Genomic DNA, 21,499 nt, shown 5'->3' on the forward strand with positions numbered 1-21,499 from the left:
TATTAGCTTAATAGACTACGTCCAACTCGACGATATAGTGCCAAATATGACTATTCAAATATTAATATACACGATGTCTCAATACCGATGGTAGGCGAACTTGGCCTTACTCCCACACGTGGCGTCGCGGGGAGGCTTTACGTCTGTGACTCTATTGGAGGGTAAGAAACTGGACTGAAAAGGAAGTCCTACTTTAGTAGCGCAGTATATATACGCACTATGAACAAATAGTCCCATTAGTGGTGCGGTAGCCAGATTCCTACGCGGAACTAGGACTTGTTCGTACATGTTGAGCGGTACGTTTGAACTGGGTCTGGGAGGTATGGCAGCCTGGCACCAAGGTCTCGACCAATAGTAGAATGGAGACTATTATGGGATGTTCAGTAGGCTAGAATGGATATTCAATGCATATTGTACAAGGAATATACAAGGGATATCAAGGAATATTAGAGAATATACAAATACAATTAAATATATATATATAAATAAATATATATATTCGGTTTAATCTGGCCCTTCACAACAGCTTTTATCCAAAGAGCTTTAGAATTTGTTCCTCACATTTTACCCATTCACTCACATTCACACACCGATGGCGGAGGCAACCATGCAAGGTGCCAACCTGCTCATCGGGAGCAGTTAGGGGTTAAGTTAAGGGGTTCACAGACAAACACATCTGTCTAGCTTCATACAGGCATCCTTTTGTCAGGAAGATTCATGAAGTGGTATTTAAATGTATGTGTGGTCAAGCCAGATGCCAAGATACTTGTATTCTGTAACCCTTTCAATGTTTGATGTGCTGACAGTAGAGATACAGTGTGCAGATTACAGTAGTCTATGTTTTTGGATCTCAAGGAAATCATGAAGTTTGTTTTATTTCCATTAAGTACCAGTTTAAGATGAATAAGAGCTTCATGGAGATAATTAAAAGAAGGTTTCAGGTTATCCATGACCAGGTGTACAGAATCAGCAATACAATAAAGTATCATCAGCATAAAGATGTACTTGACAACCATTCAACGAAGAGACAATATCATTTACATGTATATAAATGGTGAAGAGGACTGGACCCAAAAGTGAACCTTGCAGAACACCCTTCGTTACCTCAGATTGGGTATTTACCGGCTTCACACACTGGTTAGGGAACACCCTTCGTTACCTCAGATTGGGTACTTCCTGGCTTCACACACTGGTTAGGGTTAGGGAACACCCTTTGTTACCTCAGATTGGGTATTTACCGGCTTCACACACTGAAGCATCTCAAGCAAATAATCCTGAAACCAGTCACAAGCCTTTCGCTCCAAACCAATATTACATAACCTTTGTAAAAGCAAAGGATGATCAACTGTATCAAATGCTTTTGACAGACCCACAAAAATAGTAGCAGTGTTTTTATTTATTTTTTATGCATATATATTATATTTATACTAGCTTGTAGCTAATGTAACAGCTGAAATAGTGCTGTGATTAGCTCTAAATCCAGATGGATGCAGACTTAAATCTGAGCGACTTGAAAGAAAATACTTGTTTTTTCAATCATTCTAGGATTTTGGGAGATTGAGCGGTACAGCACTTGTAAGTCACTTTGGATAAAAGCATTCAGCTAAATCACAAAATGTAAATGTAAATTCCTTTTTAAATGTAAATAATAAAATCGGTCATGGGAGAACCTCTGCCAAAAGATGGAAGGAATATGATGTCACATTACAGGGCTGGGGAGAGATAGAATGTGATGTCACATTACAGGGCTGGGGAGAGATAGAATGTGATGTCACATTACAGGGCTGGGGAGAGATAGACTGTGATGTCACATTACAGGGCTGGGGAGAGATAGAATGTGATGTCACATTACAGGGCTGGGGAGAGATAGAATGTGATGTCACATTACAGGGCTGGGGAGAGATAGAATGTGATGTCACATTACAGGGCTGGGGAGAGATAGACTGTGATGTCACATTACAGGGCTGGGGAGAGATAGAATGTGATGTCACATTACAGGGCTGGGGAGAGATAGAATGTGATGTCACATTACAGGGCTGGGGAGAGATAGAATGTGATGTCACATTACAGGGCTGGGGAGAGATAGAATGTGATGTCACATTACAGGGCTGGGGAGAGATAGAATGTGATGTCACATTACAGGGCTGGGGAGAGATAGAATGTGACGTCACATTACAGGGCTGGGGAGAGATAGAATGTGATGTCACATTACAGGGCTGGGGAGAGATAGAATGTGATGTCACATTACAGGGCTGGGGAGAGATAGACTGTGATGTCACATTATATGTAGGGATGCACCGATCCGACCTTTTCAGTCCCGATACCTGGGATTTGGGTATCGGCCGATACCGAGTACCGATCCGATTATAAATCAATTAATAAACTGTATGCCTCACTGTGTGGAAGAGACTGGGATTATTCTTTTGTGCAAGGCAACATCAGGCTTGACTTAAAAGATTACTTTCCTAACTTAGTGAAACAAAATGTTTATAATACATATATCTATGTGTTAATTTGTTACATTTAAAGAAAATCCAATATATATATATATTTTTTTTTCAATTTCAACCAGTAATCTATAAACCCTGCCCAGTACAACCACAGTCTGATACTGTTGACCACTAGGAGCTGCCCAGTACAACCACAGTCTGACACTGTTGACCACTAGGAGCTGCCTAGTACAACCAGTCTGACACTGTTGACCACTAGGAGCTGCCCAGTACAACCAGTCTGACACTGTTGACCACTAGGAGCTGCCCAGTACAACATGTCTGACACTGTTGACCACTAGGAGCTGCCCAGTACAACCAGACTGACACTGTTGACCACTAGGAGCAGCCCAGTACAACCAGTCTGACACTGTTGACCACTAGGAGCTGCCCAGTACAACCACAGTCTGACACTGTTGACCACTAGGAGCTGCCCAGTACAACCACAGTCTGACACTGTTGACCACTAGGAGCTGCCCAGTACAACCAGTCTGACACTGTTGACCAATAGGAGCTGCCCAGTACAACCACAGTCTGACACTGTTGACCACTAGGAGCTGCCCAGTACAACCAGTCTGACACTGTTGACCAATAGGAGCTGCCCAGTACAACCAGTCTGACACGGTTGACCACTAGGAGCTGCCCAGTACAACCACAGTCTGATACTGTTGACCACTAGGAGCTGCCCAGTACAACCAGTCTGACACTGTTGACTACTAGGAGCTGCCCAGTATAACCAGTCTGACACTGTTGACCACTAGGAGCTGACCAGTATAACCAGTCTGACACTGTTGACCACTAGGAGCTGCCCAGTACAACCAGTCTGACACTGTTGACCACTAGGAGCTGCCCAGTGCAACCAGTCTGACACTGTTGACCACTAGGAGCAGCCCAGTACAACCAGTCTGACACTGTTGACCACTAGGAGCTGCCCAGTACAACCACAGTCTGACACTGTTGACCACTAGGAGCTGCCCAGTATAACCACAGTCTGACACTGTTGACCACTAGGAGCTGCCCAGTACAACCAGTCTGACACTGTTGACCACTAGGAGCTGCCCAGTACAACCACAGTCTGACACTGTTGACCACTAGGAGCTGCCCAGTACAACCAGTCTGACACTGTTGACCACTAGGAGCTGCCCAGTACAACCAGTCTGACACTGTTGACCACTAGGAGCTGCCCAGTACAACCACTGTCTGACACTGTTGACCACTAGGAGCTGCCCAGTACAACCACTGTCTGACACTGTTGACCACTAGGAGCTGCCCAGTACAACCAGTCTGACACTGTTGACCACTAGGAGCTGCCCAGTACAACAACTGTCTGACACTGTTGACCACTAGGAGCTGCCCAGTACAACCACTGTCTGACACTGTTGACCACTAGGAGCTGCCCAGTACAACCACTGTCTGACACTGTTGACCACTAGGAGCTGCCCAGTACAACCAGTCTGACACTGTTGACCACTAGGAGCTGCCCAGTATAACCAGTCTGACACTGTTGACCACTAGGAGCTGACCAGTATAACCAGTCTGACACTGTTGACCACTAGGAGCTGCCCAGTACAACCAGTCTGACACTGTTGACCACTAGGAGCTGCCCAGTGCAACCAGTCTGACACTGTTGACCACTAGGAGCAGCCCAGTACAACCAGTCTGACACTGTTGACCACTAGGAGCTGCCCAGTACAACCACAGTCTGACACTGTTGACCACTAGGAGCTGCCCAGTACAACCACAGTCTGACACTGTTGACCACTAGGAGCTGCCCAGTACAACCAGTCTGACACTGTTGACCACTAGGAGCTGCCCAGTACAACCACAGTCTGACACTGTTGACCACTAGGAGCTGCCCAGTACAACCAGTCTGACACTGTTGACCACTAGGAGCTGCCCAGTACAACCAGTCTGACACTGTTGACCACTAGGAGCTGCCCAGTACAACCACTGTCTGACACTGTTGACCACTAGGAGCTGCCCAGTACAACCACTGTCTGACACTGTTGACCACTAGGAGCTGCCCAGTACAACCAGTCTGACACTGTTGACCACTAGGAGCTGCCCAGTACAACCAGTCTGACACTGTTGACCACTAGGAGCAGCCCAGTACAACCAGTCTGACACTGTTGACCACTAGGAGCTGCCCAGTACAACAACTGTCTGACACTGTTGACCACTAGGAGCTGCCCAGTACAACCACAGTCTGACACTGTTGACCACTAGGAGCTGCCCAGTACAACCACAGTCTGACACTGTTGACCACTAGGAGCTGCCCAGTACAACCACAGTCTGACACTGTTGACCACTAGGAGCTGCCCAGTACAACCAGTCTGACACTGTTGACCACTAGGAGCTGCCCAGTACAACCAGTCTGACACTGTTGACCACTAGGAGCTGCCCAGTACAACCAGTCTGACACTGTTGACCACTAGGAGCTGCCCAGTACAACCACAGTCTGACACTGTTGACCACTAGGAGCTGCCCAGTACAACCACAGTCTGACACTGTTGACCACTGAGCAGGAAGAGTGAACACTGGTGAGAGCTCTTCCTGTAGTGAACACTGGTGAGAGCTCTTCCTGTAGTGAACACAGCAAGCCAGCAGAGGGCTGGTGGAGCCGGCATGGGGAGATCAACATTCATGTATCTATTTGGGCTCAGAGACAGTAAGCAACGCTCGCCCCCCCCCCCACCCTCCCTCACCCCTCCCCTCAGAGAAACCCTATCACCCTCGGCAGGCCTCGTTATTTATGCCGCTTGTGTAAATAAATATATCTAGGCAAACCTGTGTTAATGACACTCTATAAAAAGACACCTCCTCTCCTCCCCCGACGGGCCCCTGCCGCTAAGTGTCGCTGGGACACATCTTCTCAGGCGGCTGGGACACATCTTCTCAGGTGGCTGGGACACATCTTCTCAGGCGGCTGGGACACATCTTCTCAGGTGGCTGGGACACATCTTCTCAGGTGGCTGGGACACATCTTCTCAGGTGGCTGGGACACATCTTCTCAGGTGGCTGGGACACATCTTCTCAGGTGGCTGGGACACATCTTCTCAGGCGGCTGGGACACATCTTCTCAGGCGGCTGGGACACATCTTCTCAGGTGGCTGGGACACATCTTCTCACATCTTCTCAGGCGGCTGGGACACATCTTCTCAGGTGGCTGGGACACATCAACTCAGGTGGCTGGGACACATCTTCTCACATCTTCTCAGGTGGCTGGGACACATCTTCTCAGGCGGCTGGGACACATCTTCTCACGTGGCTGGGACACATCTTCTCAGGTGGCTGGGACACATCTTCTCAGGCGGCTGGGACACATCTTCTCACGTGGCTGGGACACATCTTCTCAGGTGGCTGGGACACATCTTCTCAGGTGGCTGGGACACATCTTCTCAGGCGGCTGGGACACATCTTCTCACGTGGCTGGGACACATCTTCTCAGGTGGCTGGGACACATCTTCTCAGGCGGCTGGGACACATCTTCTCACGTGGCTGGGACACATCTTCTCAGGTGGCTGGGACACATCTTCTCAGGTGGCTGGGACACATCTTCTCAGGTGGCTGGGACACATCTTCTCAGGTGGCTGGGACACATCTTCTCAGGTGGCTGGGACACAGCAGCATCAGCAGCCGCTCCTCATCACAGCAGCAGCATCAGCAGCCTAGTGGTCCCTATCCGCTTCCATTCTAGGCTAGATTGCAGCCGGATAGCTTTCTACTGAAGGCACAGAGAAAAAACTGGTATCTTATCTTCTTGTCTGACTGTTCCTTTGTTGCTTGGTTTACCTTCAAAACTACTTGAACAGCCTCAAAAACAGCAACTATCACTGGTTAGATATTAACCCACGTGTTCCGAAAACCTCAAACACCCTCAAATATCATTATACCGGCAACAATGAGAAGAAGCAACTAAATATTGTGAGGTGATTATTTGGAGCTCACCTTCAGTCTGGTGACCCGGGCCAGGTCCATGGTGGGCAGGAAGAAGAGGAGTCTCCGGTAGCCTCCCAGTCTCAGAGCCTCCTCCGAGGAGCACTCCAGAGCGGAGAGCAGGGGCACGCCGAGGAGCAGGAAGGCCAGGGAGGTGACCAGGTAGGGAGCCAGGAGGCCGTCCTTCAGGAGCAGAGGGAGCAGGCTGCACACACACAGCACCACATGTCAACAACACAGGGAGCAGAGGGAGCAGGCTGCACACACACAGCACCACATGTCAACAACACAGGGAGCAGGCTGCACACACACAGCACCACATGTCAACAACACAGGGAGCAGAGGGAGCAGGCTCCACACACACCCAGTACAACCAGGTAAAAAATATATATCTATTTTTTATTTTTTAATAAATGGAAATGTATGGTTGAAACATGCAAACGTTCAAACGCTCACACACTAATAAGCATTGGAGGCTTTTAACCAGGGCCGGACTGGGGAAATCCTTCAGGCCAGGAAATATAGTGCGAAATATAGCCCCAGTCAGGCCACTTTTTAAGCAGGGGGTCTGGGGGTCCCCCACCAGGACATTTCTTGTTACAAAGACTTAATTTCCTGCATTCTGGTGCAGGTTTTTTTTTTTATTTGTACCCTTTAAATGCCAGTGTTTGTGATGGCATCACAAATTATTGTTAAAAAACAGGCTAGCATATGTATGATTAGCAACAACACTGATTTTGATGGATTTTCTGTTTTTTTGTAATGTCAGATTGAAAGAAATAACTAAATTGTCCTCTTCAAAAAACGCCATAAAAATATTACTATGTTGGAATAATTTACCACTTTTTCTTTCATAAATCTTTTATTCAACTTCAGCCCTGATCATAACACCACATAATTATAATTCTAACCCTTTAAATGCCAGTGTGTGTGATGGCATATATTTGCAATATATCAAATGCAAAGTAGATTTTTCTGGGGGGGATTATTACAGGCTAGCATGTGTCAATGATTAGCAACAACACTGATTTTGATGGATTTTTTGTTTTTTGTAAGGGTCCCGCCTCCACCAATCACATGCGGCTCCCTTTGTGTGTGTGTGTGTGTGTGTGTGTGTGTGTGTGTGTGTGTGTGTGTGTGTGTGTGAGCAAGAGAGAGAGAGATAGTTCTCCAACTTGTGTGAATTGAAGTTATCTCCTGGTTGTTCCCCACCTAGGTTATCTAACTATTGCACCGCTGCAACTAGAAACACTGGCCTGGCCTGCTTCAGGCTGCTTTCAGTGGCCTGACTGCAAAAAAACAAATTGGAAATCTTTTTTAATTTAAAATTTTTGGAACCACTGATATAGGCAAGGACGATTATTTAGTGGAAGAGCGCATGATAGATTGTAGATGGAACAGTCAGAAAGATTGTAGATGGAACAGTCAGAAAGATTGTAGATGGAACAGTCAGAAAGATTGTAGATGGAACAGTCAGAAATATTGTAGATGGAACAGTCAGAAATATTGTAGATGGAACAGTCGAAAAGATTGTAGATGGAACGGTCAGAAAGATTGTAGATGGAACAGTCAGAAAGATTGTAGATGGAACAATCGGAAAGATAGTAGCTGGAACAGTCAAAAAGATTGTAGATGGAACAGTCAGAAAGATTGTAGATGGAACAAACGGAAAGATAGTAGCTGGAACAGTCAAAAAGATTGTAGATGGAACAGTCAAAAAGATTGTAGATGGAACAGTCAGAAAGATTGTAGATGGAACAGTCAGAAATATTGTAGATGGAACAGTCAGAAAGATTGTAGATGGAACAGCCGAAAAGATTGTAGATGGAACAGTCAGAAAGATTGTAGATGGAACAGTCAGAAAGATTGTAGATGGAACAGTCAGAAAGATTGTAGATGGAACAATCGGAAATATTGTAGATGGAACAGTCAGAAAGATTGTAGATGGAACAGTCAGAAAGATTGTAGATGGAACAGTCAGAAATATTGTAGATGGAACAGTCAGAAATATTGTAGATGGAACAGTCAGAAATATTGTAGATGGAACAGTCAGAAAGATTGTAGATGGAACAGTCAGAAAGATTGTAGATGGAACAGTCAGAATGCAGCAGGTCGGTTACTGACCGACGACTCTGTAACAACAACAACAACAACTAGAAAACACATGGATCTAACTGTACATTTGATTATCGACGAAACCTTACTTGGTCCCAAGAAAAGGGTCTTGTGTATTATTGGGTTAGGACATTTACTGTACATTGGAGGGGGTTGGGTTAGGACATTTACAGGGGCCAGTTTCGAATTGCAGTCTCCCGTAGGTGCTCTCTTTTGGTTTTGAAAGTGGGTAGTGATTCACATTCATTTACAGCTGTGGGTAGGGCGTTTAGTCGCTTGTTTGAGCCATGGGTTTAACATGGTTTGTGGAGCTCCCTCTGGTGTCTACTAGTGGATCTACTATTGGATCTACTTTCTCTGTGGATGGTTGTGAATAAATCTCCATTATGCTTCAATTACTGTGTGTTTATTGTATAGCAATAAGGTTGGGTGAATTCGGTCATTGTATAAACGCATTACATCACTTGAAGTCGTGTGTTATACAAATTAGATCACACCTATGGGGGTCTAACGACCCTCGGCTGCGCCTCGGGCCTAACAACCACCCATAGGCGTGATCTAATTTGTATAACACACTCCATCGCGTGATGTAATGCTTAAGTAAAACATTCATTTTCTGTGGGATTTCTATAAACTTTGGACCTGTACTACATAAGACTTCAGGCTATGGAACCATTATGTTTTCCAGCTCCTACCTCTCAGCTGGAACTTAAAAACATGCATCTGGCAACAAGTAAAAAGAAATGTGAGTACACAATACTTTTACTTCAGTGTGTTCAAAACTCTGTTACTCTATTTCATTAGAAGAAGAAGAAACCTCAGAATGTTACCTTTCAAAAGAGACCAGACTCATGCATGTGCTATACATATAAAGTATAATAAATCGCACATTACTTTGGGTATGCAATCGTCAAAGGTAGTCTATAATGATTAATTTGGGTGGTGGTCCTCTTGAAGGCAGTCTATAATGAATCATTCGGGTGGTGTTCTTCTTGAAGGTAGTCTATAATGAATCATTTGGGTGGTGTTCTTCTTGAAGGTAGTCTATAATGAATAATTTGGGTGGTGTTCTTCTTGAAGGTAGTCTATAATGAATAATTTGGGTGGTGTTCTTCTTGAAGGTAGTCTATAATGAATAATTTGGGTGGTGTTCTTCTTGAAAGTAATCTATAATGAATAAGGCATTTAATCAGGTTTCCTTTTTTGGCGGAGATATTTGATAAAAATGCAAGTAAACTTAAATATAAATGTTTTTAAATCATACATGAATAATGGTTAGTAGCAGCTCTTCATCAGACCTCTAGAAGTGACAGATCCTCCACGCAGGGCCAACTCCCCGGGGGAAACACACGGAGAAGCTCCATGCACGGGGGAAACACAGAGAAGCTCCATGCACGGGGGAAACACACGGAGAAGAAGCTACACACCCTCCATGCCCGGGGGAAACACACGGAGAAGAAGCTACACACCCTCCATGCCCGGGGGGAACACACAGAGAAGCTACACGCCCTCCATGCCCGAGGGAAACACACGGAGAAGAAGCTACACACCCTCCATGCCCGGGGGAAACACTCGGAGAAGAAGCTACACACCCTCCATGCCCGGGGGAAACACACGGAGAAGAAGCTACACACCCTCCATGCCCGGGGGAAACACACAGAGAAGCTACACACCCTCCATGCCCGGGGGAAACACACAGAGAAGAAGCTACACACCCTCCATGCCCGAGGGAAACACACGGAGAAGAAGCTACACACCCTCCATGCTCGGGGGAAACACACGGAGAAGAAGCTACACACCCTCCATGCCCGGGGGAAACACACGGAGAAGAAGCTACACACCCTCCATGCCCGGGGGAAACACACGGAGAAGAAGCTACACACCCTCCATGCCCGGGGGAAACACACGGAGAAGAAGCTACACACCCTCCATGCCCGGGGGAAACACACAGAGAAGAAGCTACACACCCTCCATGCCCGGGGGAAACACACTGAGAAGAAGCTACACACCCTCCATGCCCGGGGGAAACACACGGAGAAGAAGCTACACACCCTCCATGCCCGGGGGAAACACACAGAGAAGAAGCTACACACCCTCCATGCCCGGGGGAAACACACTGAGAAGAAGCTAAACACCCTCCATGCCCGGGGGAAACACACAGAGAAGAAGCTACACACCCTCCATGCCCAGCACACGGCTCTTATCCATCTTTACTGGATGGAGACGCGGAGAGAAGAACAACAGCTGACTCTTTGACTAAATCACATCCTTCCTCTGCTGATGAAAACCTAATCGGCCGACAACAAAACCAGTGTTTTTCATTCCACGTCGGGGAAAATAAAAACCCAGCCCTGTTCGCTGGATAAATGTTTGACGTTTAAGAGGGAAAATACATACTTAGCAGATTTGGAGAGACGCATACACACACAGCGCCTCCACCCAGCGACTACGCTCGGGCCATTATTCAGCGCTCGCCGGGACAATTACCCTGACAAGAGATGTATTTCTTTGCAGTGGCGGCGTGTGCTGCGGAGGAGGATGGTGACTATATCGCCTGCGTCAGACTGTACCGGGACGGGCCTTCAGAATGAGCCGCTGTGCTGACACAAGGCCCGCTCAGTGAACAGGCATGTCCGCTATGCCGTGTCATCCAGATATCCTCGTACTGAACCGCGCGCGCGACAATTAGTGCTGCTGGAAGAATGCACCGACAGCTGGCTGGAGATATGTGCTGTAGCCCTCGATGACCGACCGATCACACACACACACACACACACCCGGGGCGACAGTGGCTCGGGAGGTTAGCGCAGTCGTCTGGTAATCCGGAGGTTCCCGGTTCAATTCCCACTCCTCCCGGGCAGCGTGTCGAAGTGTGCTTGAGCAAGACACTTAACCCCTAATTGCTCCCGATGAGCAGGTCGGCACCTTGCATGGTTGCATGGTTGTGTGTGAGTGAATGGGTAAAAATGTGAGAAACTAATTGTAAAGCGCTTTGGATAAAAGAGATATATAGATCTTGTTTTTGAATGAGGTTAGCAGTTAGTGTGAGCTGAATCATTCCAAGAAGCTGGAGCGTTTAAACACAAGGCCAACCGTCAGCATGAGCCAGTCATCTGAGCAGGTCAGACAGGGTCCATAGTTACAATCTAGCAACATGGTGATATAAGGTGGTTATTTCCTGCCAATGGCCTTAAAGATAAACAGATAAACCAATGTTTATTTCGCCTCTCTGCCAGAGAACCCACATAGTGGTAGTTAGGAACTGCTGCCTAGTTAGCTACTGGTTATTAGTCCTGGTAGTTAGTTACTGCTGCCTAGTTAACTACTGGTTATTAGTCCTGGTAGTTAGTTACTGCTGCCTAGTTAGCTACTGGTTATTAGTCCTGGTAGTTAGTTACTGCTGCCTAGTTAGCTACTGGTTATTAATCCTGGTAGTTAGTTACTGCTGCCTAGTTAGCTACTGGTTATTAGTCCTGGTAGTTAGTTACTGCTGCCTAGTTAACTACTGGTTATTAGTCCTGGTAGTTAGTTACTGCTGCCTAGTTAGCTACTGGTTATTAGTCCTGGTAGTTAAGTTACTGCTGCCTAGTTAACTACTGGTTATTAGTCCTGGTAGTTAGTTACTGCTGCCTAGTTAACTACTGGTTATTAGTCCTGGTAGTTAGTTACTGCTGCCTAGTTAACTACTGGTTATTAGTCCTGGTAGTTAGTTACTGCTGCCTAGTTAACTACTGGTTATTAGTCCTGGTGGGTGGGTTGCTATCCATTGCTGGAGTATATTTTCTATCCATTGCTGGAGTATATTTACTATCCATTGCTGGAGTATATTTTCTATCCATTACTGGAGTATATTTACTATCCATTGCTGGAGTATATTTTCTATCCATTACTGGAGTATATTTACTATCCATTGCTGGAGTATATTTACTATCCATTACTGGAGTATATTTTCTATCCATTGCTGGAGTATATTTACTATCCATTACTGGAGTATATTTACTATCCATTACTGGAGTATATTTACTATCCATTACTGGAGTATATTTACTATCCATTGCTGGAGTATATTTTCTATCCATTACTGGAGTATATTTACTATCCATTGCTGGAGTATATTTACTATCCATTACTGGAGTATATTTTCTATCCATTGCTGGAGTATATTTACTATCCATTACTGGAGTATATTTTCTATCCATTACTGGAGTATATTTACTATCCATTACTGGAGTATATTTACTATCCATTGCTGGAGTATATTTACTATCCATTACTGGAGTATATTTTCTATCCATTACTGGAGTATATTTACATATTTACTATCCATTGCTGGAGTATATTGTTACCTGAAGGTCGAGGCTTGGAGGAACCAGATGGCCATCAGGGGGAGGTCATTCAGCAAGAGACACACTGGCCTAGGAAAGGTCAAAAGTCAGGATTAGAGGTGTATACTAGAACCATAGAGATGTATAGAGTGATGTCATAGAGATGTAGAGTGATGTCATAGAGATGTAGAGTGATGTCATAGAGATGTAGAGTGCTGTATAAAGTGATGTCAGAGATGTATAGTGATGTCATAGAGATGTAGAGATCTAGAAATACCTGTACTGTGTAGATACAGGAAATACTCACTACCTAGATATATATATATAGCTACTGTGTTGCATGTCTATTGCTCCTCATTCTGCAGCTAGAGACCGTGTTCTTTGCAAGCAGCAGTGTCGAACAGATTACTGTGTGTTTGTGTATAGTGTAATGTGGACCCATTAGCTTTAGCGCTAGCTAGCCCGCTAACCCCTCACTCCTCAGGGAGTCAGCCCTGCACACTGTGTTCTCTGTCTCTTTCCACTGGACCCCTTAGCTTTAGTGCTAGCTAGCCCACTAACCCCTCACTCCACGCCGCCCCATGGAGGGGACACTTTCCACCCCCGCCCCCGAGCCCATAATTACAGCCCCTGCTCTTTGGCGATCCTGTTACAACCCAATAATTGATCCTCCACAAACAGCGGCCGGTGCCGATGCGCGCGGGCCGGTCCTAATCCCCGGGTGCCATAACTGATGGACTCAGCAGGACAGGTGGGAGATGGGACACAATGAAGACACTGATCTGTCTGATCTAGATTATGATAGACAGGCTCAGATCTGGAGACATAATCCCAGTGAGACGACAGAGGCTCAGGGCTTCATGGGTACCGGACTGTGGTCAGGTAAATGATTAGGAACCGCAGACAGATACTGTATGCACTGTATGTATATATATACATGTCATATCCAGATACTGTATGCACTGTATATATATATACATGTTATATCCAGATACTGTATGCACTGTATGTATATATATATATATACATGTTATATCCAGATACTGTATGCACTGTATATATATACATGTTATATCCAGATACTGTATGCACTGTATGTATACATGTTATATCCAGATACTGTATGCACTGTATGTGTGTGTATATATATATATATACATGTTACATCCATATACTGTATGCACTGTATGTATATATATATATATATATATATATATATATATATATATATACATGTTATATGCAGATACTGTATGCACTGTATGTATATACATGTTATATCAAGATACTGTATGCACTGTATATATATATATATATACATGTTATATGCAGATACTGTATGCACTGTATGTATATACATGTTATATCAAGATACTGTATGCACTGTATATATATATATATATATATATACATGTTATATCCAGATACTGTATGCACTGTATGTGTGTGTATATATATATATATATATATATATATATATATATATATATATATATATATATATATATATATACATAAACTAAAAGGAGAAAACCTTCAAAGGAAAGAAGGGACCGCACACTCCACAGGACTCGTTTTTGCTTATTTATTGTTTGCACAACGCGTTTCGCTGTCGCTTCCTCAGGTGCTATGCAGCAGGTGTCATCAATGATCATCATTATGTATAGCATGCTCCACCCCACATCGTAATACATCAAGCCCATTGGCTACTCAATTATCACATTTAATTTGATGATTTTGCAGGATGTAATGCATACAACTCTTAGTATAAAAATGATGCATAGAGACCACATATATACATACTCATTTTTGAAAATTATATAATACAAAATGAGAGAAGTGACAAATCTTAACATATCAAGCCCATTGGCTACTCAATTATCACATTAAATTTTATCATTTTGTAGGATACATATCACTTTTATGTATAGAAATGCCTAGATACCACATACATACACAGACTCATTTTTGAAAATTATATATAATAAAGCAATATGAGAGAAGTGACAAATACTTAGGTCATTAGACCTGATAAATAGTTTAAAACAGACTTAAAACCACACCCATATAGGTTACACAGACCGGATAGTGGTTACAAAAATGGATTCAGCTCGAGGGATTCATTTAGACCATGGGGTTCCACAGAATTCAAAGTAAAAATCCAGTACGCTTCCCTTTGTAAGAGAAGCTTTACTATATTACCGCCCCTCGGTGGTAGGGTGACTCTTTCGATTCCAATGAACCTTAGAGAGGCTGTGGAACCATGATCTCTCTCCTTATAGTGTCTCGCAATGGCATAATCCATATTGTTGTTCCTAATGGCTGCCTTGTGTTCTGCTATTCGCACCTTCAAATTTCGTTTCGTTTGTCCAACATAGACCTTACCACAAGGGCATTTCAGCATGTATATCACATGAGTGGTGTTGCAATTAATAAGGTCCCTTATTTTATATTCCTGCCCAGACTGTGGGTGGTAGAAAACTTTTGTTTTCATAGTGTTTGAACAATGGGTACATCGACCACATGGATGGTTACCACACAGCTCTGTTAGCCAGTTAGAGTGACTTACTACAGGGGATTTATACATAGAGTTGACTACAGCGTCCCTTATGTTTTTTCCCCTTTTAAAACAAAATCTTGGTGGTAATGAAGAAATGTTTTTTAAAAGAGGGTCACATTTGAGTATGTTCCAGTGTTTGTCAATAATGTTTTTAACAACTTGAGATGAAGTACTATATTCTGAAACGAATGTGACTCTGTTACCAGGGGTGTCGCTTTTGTCAGATTCCAAAATAGTTTCCCTCTGTACATGTTTTGTCTTATTTCTGGCTGTGTGCACCACTGATGCCTTGTATCCCCTCTCTTCAAATCTGTTACTCATTTCATCTGCCTTCCTTTCTAGGTCTGTGGGATCACTACAGATACGTTTAAGGCGCAGGAATTGTCCGTATGGGATATTCTCTACCATACGTCTCGGGTGATGACTCTGTGCATGTAAAATAGTATTACGGTCTGTTGGTTTACGGAAGATAGTAGTGTTCAGGTTTCCCTCATTGTCAGCTGATATCCGTAAGTCTAGGAAATCAATATGTTCTCTGCTGTGTACCATCGTGAATTTTAAAGTGTGATGTGTACCATTGATATACTCCCTGAACTGGAATAACTCATCTTCCGAGCCAACAAACACCATGAGAATGTCATCTATGTACCTTTTCCAAAAAATTACATTTTTCAAGAGGGGCGAGGCATCTTGGTTGTGGATAAACTGGGATTCCCAGTGGCCCATAAATAGGTTGGCGTAATTAGGTGCAAATGCAGAACCCATGGCAGTACCCTGGATTTGAATGTACCATTTATCATCAAGCATGAAGTAATTAGATTTCAAAATAAAATTCGTCAAGCTGAGTAAAAAATCAGAGGAGACTTCATCATTTGTACCCAGAAAAAATGACATAGCCGCCAGGCCGTCCTCATGTGGAATATTAGTATAAAGACTTTCTACATCAAAGGATACTAGATATGCATTCTGTGGGATGGAAGTCTTTAACGACTTCAACACATCCCTAGTATCTGCAAGGTATGAAGGTAATGTCTTTACAATATCTTTGATAAAATAGTCTACAAATTGACTTAGAGGTTCTGATAAAGAATTGTTTCCTGAGACTATGGGGCGTCCTGGCCGGTTTGTCTGTTTTTTATGAATTTTAGGTAATAGATAAAAAACAGGTGTGACAGGGAATTCAACTTTTAGGAACTCGTATTGTTTTTTTGTGATGTTCTTACTTTTAAGTGCATCATCTAGTATTTTATCTCTGTCTGTCATTAACTGTTCAACAGGGTTGTGAAGAAGAGACTTATAAAATGCAGTATTGCTAAGTTGCCGTGTGGCTTCATACATGTAATCATTGACATTTTGTATTACAATAGAGCCACCCTTATCTGCCGGCTTGATAATAATTTTGTCATTTTTTCTCAATTCGTTTAGAGCTCTTCTTTCAACCTCAGTTACATTTTGATGCTTGATTGTCTTGTCTGATGATTTCACAAATGTCTGGATGTCTCGCTCAACTATGAATAAATTGAAGAAATCATCAACTTATTGTCCCACTAGTACTCTGAATCCTACCTTGGTCACTTTCAGTAAACTAGTTGAGCGAGACATCCAGACATTTGTGAAATCATCAGACAAGACAATCAAGCATCAAAATGTAACTGAGGTTGAAAGAAGAGCTCTAAACGAATTGAGAAAAAATGACAAAATTATTATCAAGCCGGCAGATAAGGGTGGCTCTATTGTAATACAAAATGTCAATGATTACATGTATGAAGCCACACGGCAACTTAGCAATACTGCATTTTATAAGTCTCTTCTTCACAACCCTGTTGAACAGTTAATGACAGACAGAGATAAAATACTAGATGATGCACTTAAAAGTAAGAACATCACAAAAAAACAATACGAGTTCCTAAAAGTTGAATTCCCTGTCACACCTGTTTTTTATCTATTACCTAAAATTCATAAAAAACTGACAAACCCGCCAGGACGCCCCATAGTCTCAGGAAACAATTCTTTATCAGAACCTCTAAGTCAATTTGTAGACTATTTTATCAAAGATATTGTAAAGACATTACCTTCATACCTTGCAGATACTAGGGATGTGTTGAAGTCGTTAAAGACTTCCATCCCACAGAATGCATATCTAGTATCCTTTGATGTAGAAAGTCTTTATACTAATATTCCACATGAGGACGGCCTGGCGGCTATGTCATTTTTTCTGGGTACAAATGATGAAGTCTCCTCTGATTTTTTACTCAGCTTGACGAATTTTATTTTGAAATCTAATTACTTCATGCTTGATGATAAATGGTACATTCAAATCCAGGGTACTGCCATGGGTTCTGCATTTGCACCTAATTACGCCAACCTATTTATGGGCCACTGGGAATCCCAGTTTATCCACAACCAAGATGCCTCGCCCCTCTTGAAAAATGTAATTTTTTGGAAAAGGTACATAGATGACATTCTCATGGTGTTTGTTGGCTCGGAAGATGAGTTATTCCAGTTCAGGGAGTATATCAATGGTACACATCACACTTTAAAATTCACGATGGTACACAGCAGAGAACATATTGATTTCCTAGACTTACGGATATCAGCTGACAATGAGGGAAACCTGAACACTACTATCTTCCGTAAACCAACAGACCGTAATACTATTTTACATGCACAGAGTCATCACCCGAGACGTATGGTAGAGAATATCCCATACGGACAATTCCTGCGCCTTAAACGTATCTGTAGTGATCCCACAGACCTAGAAAGGAAGGCAGATGAAATGAGTAACAGATTTGAAGAGAGGGGATACAAGGCATCAGTGGTGCACACAGCCAGAAATAAGACAAAACATGTACAGAGGGAAACTATTTTGGAATCTGACAAAAGCGACACCCCTGGTAACAGAGTCACATTCGTTTCAGAATATAGTACTTCATCTCAAGTTGTTAAAAACATTATTGACAAACACTGGAACATACTCAAATGTGACCCTCTTTTAAAAAACATTTCTTCATTACCACCAAGATTTTGTTTTAAAAGGGGAAAAAACATAAGGGACGCTGTAGTCAACTCTATGTATAAATCCCCTGTAGTAAGTCACTCTAACTGGCTAACAGAGCTGTGTGGTAACCATCCATGTGGTCGATGTACCCATTGTTCAAACACTATGAAAACAAAAGTTTTCTACCACCCACAGTCTGGGCAGGAATATAAAATAAGGGACCTTATTAATTGCAACACCACTTATGTGATATACATGCTGAAATGCCCTTGTGGTAAGGTCTATGTTGGACAAACGAAACGAAATTTGAAGGTGCGAATAGCAGAACACAAGGCAGCCATTAGGAACAACAATATGGATTATGCCATTGCGAGACACTATAAGGAGAGAGATCATGGTTCCACAGCCTCTCTAAGGTTCATTGGAATCGAAAGAGTCACCCTACCACCGAGGGGCGGTAATATAGTAAAGCTTCTCTTACAAAGGGAAGCGTACTGGATTTTTACTTTGAATTCTGTGGAACCCCATGGTCTAAATGAATCCCTCGAGCTGAATCCATTTTTGTAACCACTATCCGGTCTGTGTAACCTATATGGGTGTGGTTTTAAGTCTGTTTTAAACTATTTATCAGGTCTAATGACCTAGGTATTTGTCACTTCTCTCATATTGCTTTATTATATATAATTTTCAAAAATGAGTCTGTGTATGTATGTGGTATCTAGGCATTTCTATACATAAAAGTGATATGTATCCTACAAAATGATAAAATTTAATGTGATAATTGAGTAGCCAATGGGCTTGATATGTTAAGATTTGTCACTTCTCTCATTTTGTATTATATAATTTTCAAAAATGAGTATGTATATATGTGGTCTCTATGCATCATTTTTATACTAAGAGTTGTATGCATTACATCCTGCAAAATCATCAAATTAAATGTGATAATTGAGTAGCCAATGGGCTTGATGTATTACGATGTGGGGTGGAGCATGCTATACATAATGATGATCATTGATGACACCTGCTGCATAGCACCTGAGGAAGCGACAGCGAAACGCGTTGTGCAAACAATAAATAAGCAAAAACGAGTCCTGTGGAGTGTGCGGTCCCTTCTTTCCTTTGAAGGTTTTCTCCTTTTAGTTTATTTATCTCTCTTGCGCTGACCTGCACCTCCAGTCGGGGTCCAACCAGATGTGCACGAGTCCTATCTAGTTTAATATATATATACATGTTATATCCAGATACTGTATGCACTGTATGTATGTATGTATGTATGTATATATATATATATATATATATATATATATATATATATATATATATATATATATATATATACATGTTACATCCATATACTGTATGCACTGTATGTATATATATATATATATATACATGTTATATCCAGATACTGTATGTACTGTGTGTGTATATATATACATGTTATATCCAGATACTGTATGCACTGTATATATATATATATATATATATATATATATATACATGTTATATCCAGATACTGTATGCACTGTATGTATGTATATATATACGTGTTATATCCAGATACTGTATGCACTGTGTGTATATATATATATATATATATATATATATATATATATACACATGTTATATCCAGATACTGTATGTACTGTACTGCATGTTATGTCCAGATATATACTGTATATACATACATACACTTTGGGCTGTGGTCCATGTTATTATAGTTAGTTATTATTATTATATTGTAAAAACAATTATGCATTTGAAATGTCTAAGTCTCGACGACATTGAAAATGAGGGTGACCTCAATTTGTCCTTTGAGAATAAATATGTTCAGATATATATTGTATATACATGTTATTTCCATATATATACTGTATATGCGTACATATTCACATGATTCCAGTCTGGCTTCCAGGATGGACTTCTCATGAACCTGATGTGACAAGTCTGGACTGTACTCAGAGCAGGATACACTTCTAGTCTAATGTCTGCACTGTACTCACAGAGCAGGATACACTTCTAGTCTAATGTCTGCACTGTACTCACAGAGCAGTATACACTTCTAGTCTAATGTCTGCACTGGACTCAGAGCAGGATACACTTCTAGTCTAATGTCTGCACTGTACTCACAGAGCAGGATACACTTCTAGTCTAATGTCTGCACTGTACTCACAGAGCAGGATACACTTCTAGTCTAATGTCTGCACTGGACTCAGAGCAGGATACACTTCTAGTCTAATGTCTGCACTGTACTCACAGAGCAGGATACACTTCTAGTCTAATGTCTGCACTGGACTCAGAGCAGGATACACTTCTAGTCTAATGTCTGCACTGGACTCAGAGCAGGATACACTTCTAGTCTAATGTCTGGACTGGACTCACAGAGCAGGATACACTTCTAGTCTAATGTCTGGACTGGACTCACAGAGCAGGCAGCAGGATAGACTTCTCGTGAACTTGATAGGAGAACAGGAAGAAGGCCAGAGACGAGTTGACCTGGAAGTTAAACCAACCAATTAGTTTCATATTCAGACCCAATCAATGTTAATGTTCAAATAAAATGTTCTAGCGTTAAGTCCCGTCCTGATAACCTGTTGCCTTAGAAAGCTAAACGCACTACAGCCCCTTATCTTCCCTGCAGTCAAGAGGAAGAGGTTAACGCTCACTTGTGAAGACAGGATGTGCCGACAGTTTATTCACCATCTTTGAGCTTGAGCTTACTATCTCACTATATATCCACCATATTTGAGCCTACTATCTCACTATATATCCACCATCTTTGAGCCTACTATCTTTCTATATATCCACCATCTTTGAGCCTACTATCTCACAATATATCCACCATCTTTGAGTCTACTATCTCACTAATATATCCACCATCTTTGAGCCTATCTCACGATATATCCACCATCTTTGAGTCTACTATCTCACTATATATCCACCATCTTTAAGCCTGCTATCTCACTATATATCCACCATCTTTAAGCCTGCTATCTCACTATATCCACCATCTTTAAGCCTGCTATCTCACTATATATCCACCATCTTTGAGCCTGCTATCTCACTATATATCCAC

The 21,499-nt window shown here is 42.6% G+C and overlaps 1 protein-coding gene across 1 annotated transcript in view; it reads right to left on the minus strand.

Moving 5' to 3' along the window:
* alg6 (ALG6 alpha-1,3-glucosyltransferase) overlaps window positions 1-21,499 on the minus strand; it is a 139,012-nt gene that overhangs the window by 9,968 nt on the left and 107,545 nt on the right. Inside the window, exons 11-13 of the mRNA XM_084310150.1 lie at window positions 20,849-20,919; window positions 12,887-12,955; window positions 6,438-6,630 (exon numbers count right to left, since the gene is read on the minus strand). Of these exons, the coding sequence (XP_084166276.1) occupies window positions 6,438-6,630; window positions 12,887-12,955; window positions 20,849-20,919 (333 nt within the window). The remainder of the gene's footprint in view (window positions 1-6,437; window positions 6,631-12,886; window positions 12,956-20,848; window positions 20,920-21,499) is intronic.

The sequence above is a fragment of the Notolepis coatsorum genome (genome assembly GCF_963971535.1).
Source record: "Notolepis coatsorum genome assembly, chromosome: 3".
NCBI classification, from domain to species: Eukaryota; Metazoa; Chordata; class Actinopteri; order Aulopiformes; family Paralepididae; genus Notolepis; species Notolepis coatsorum.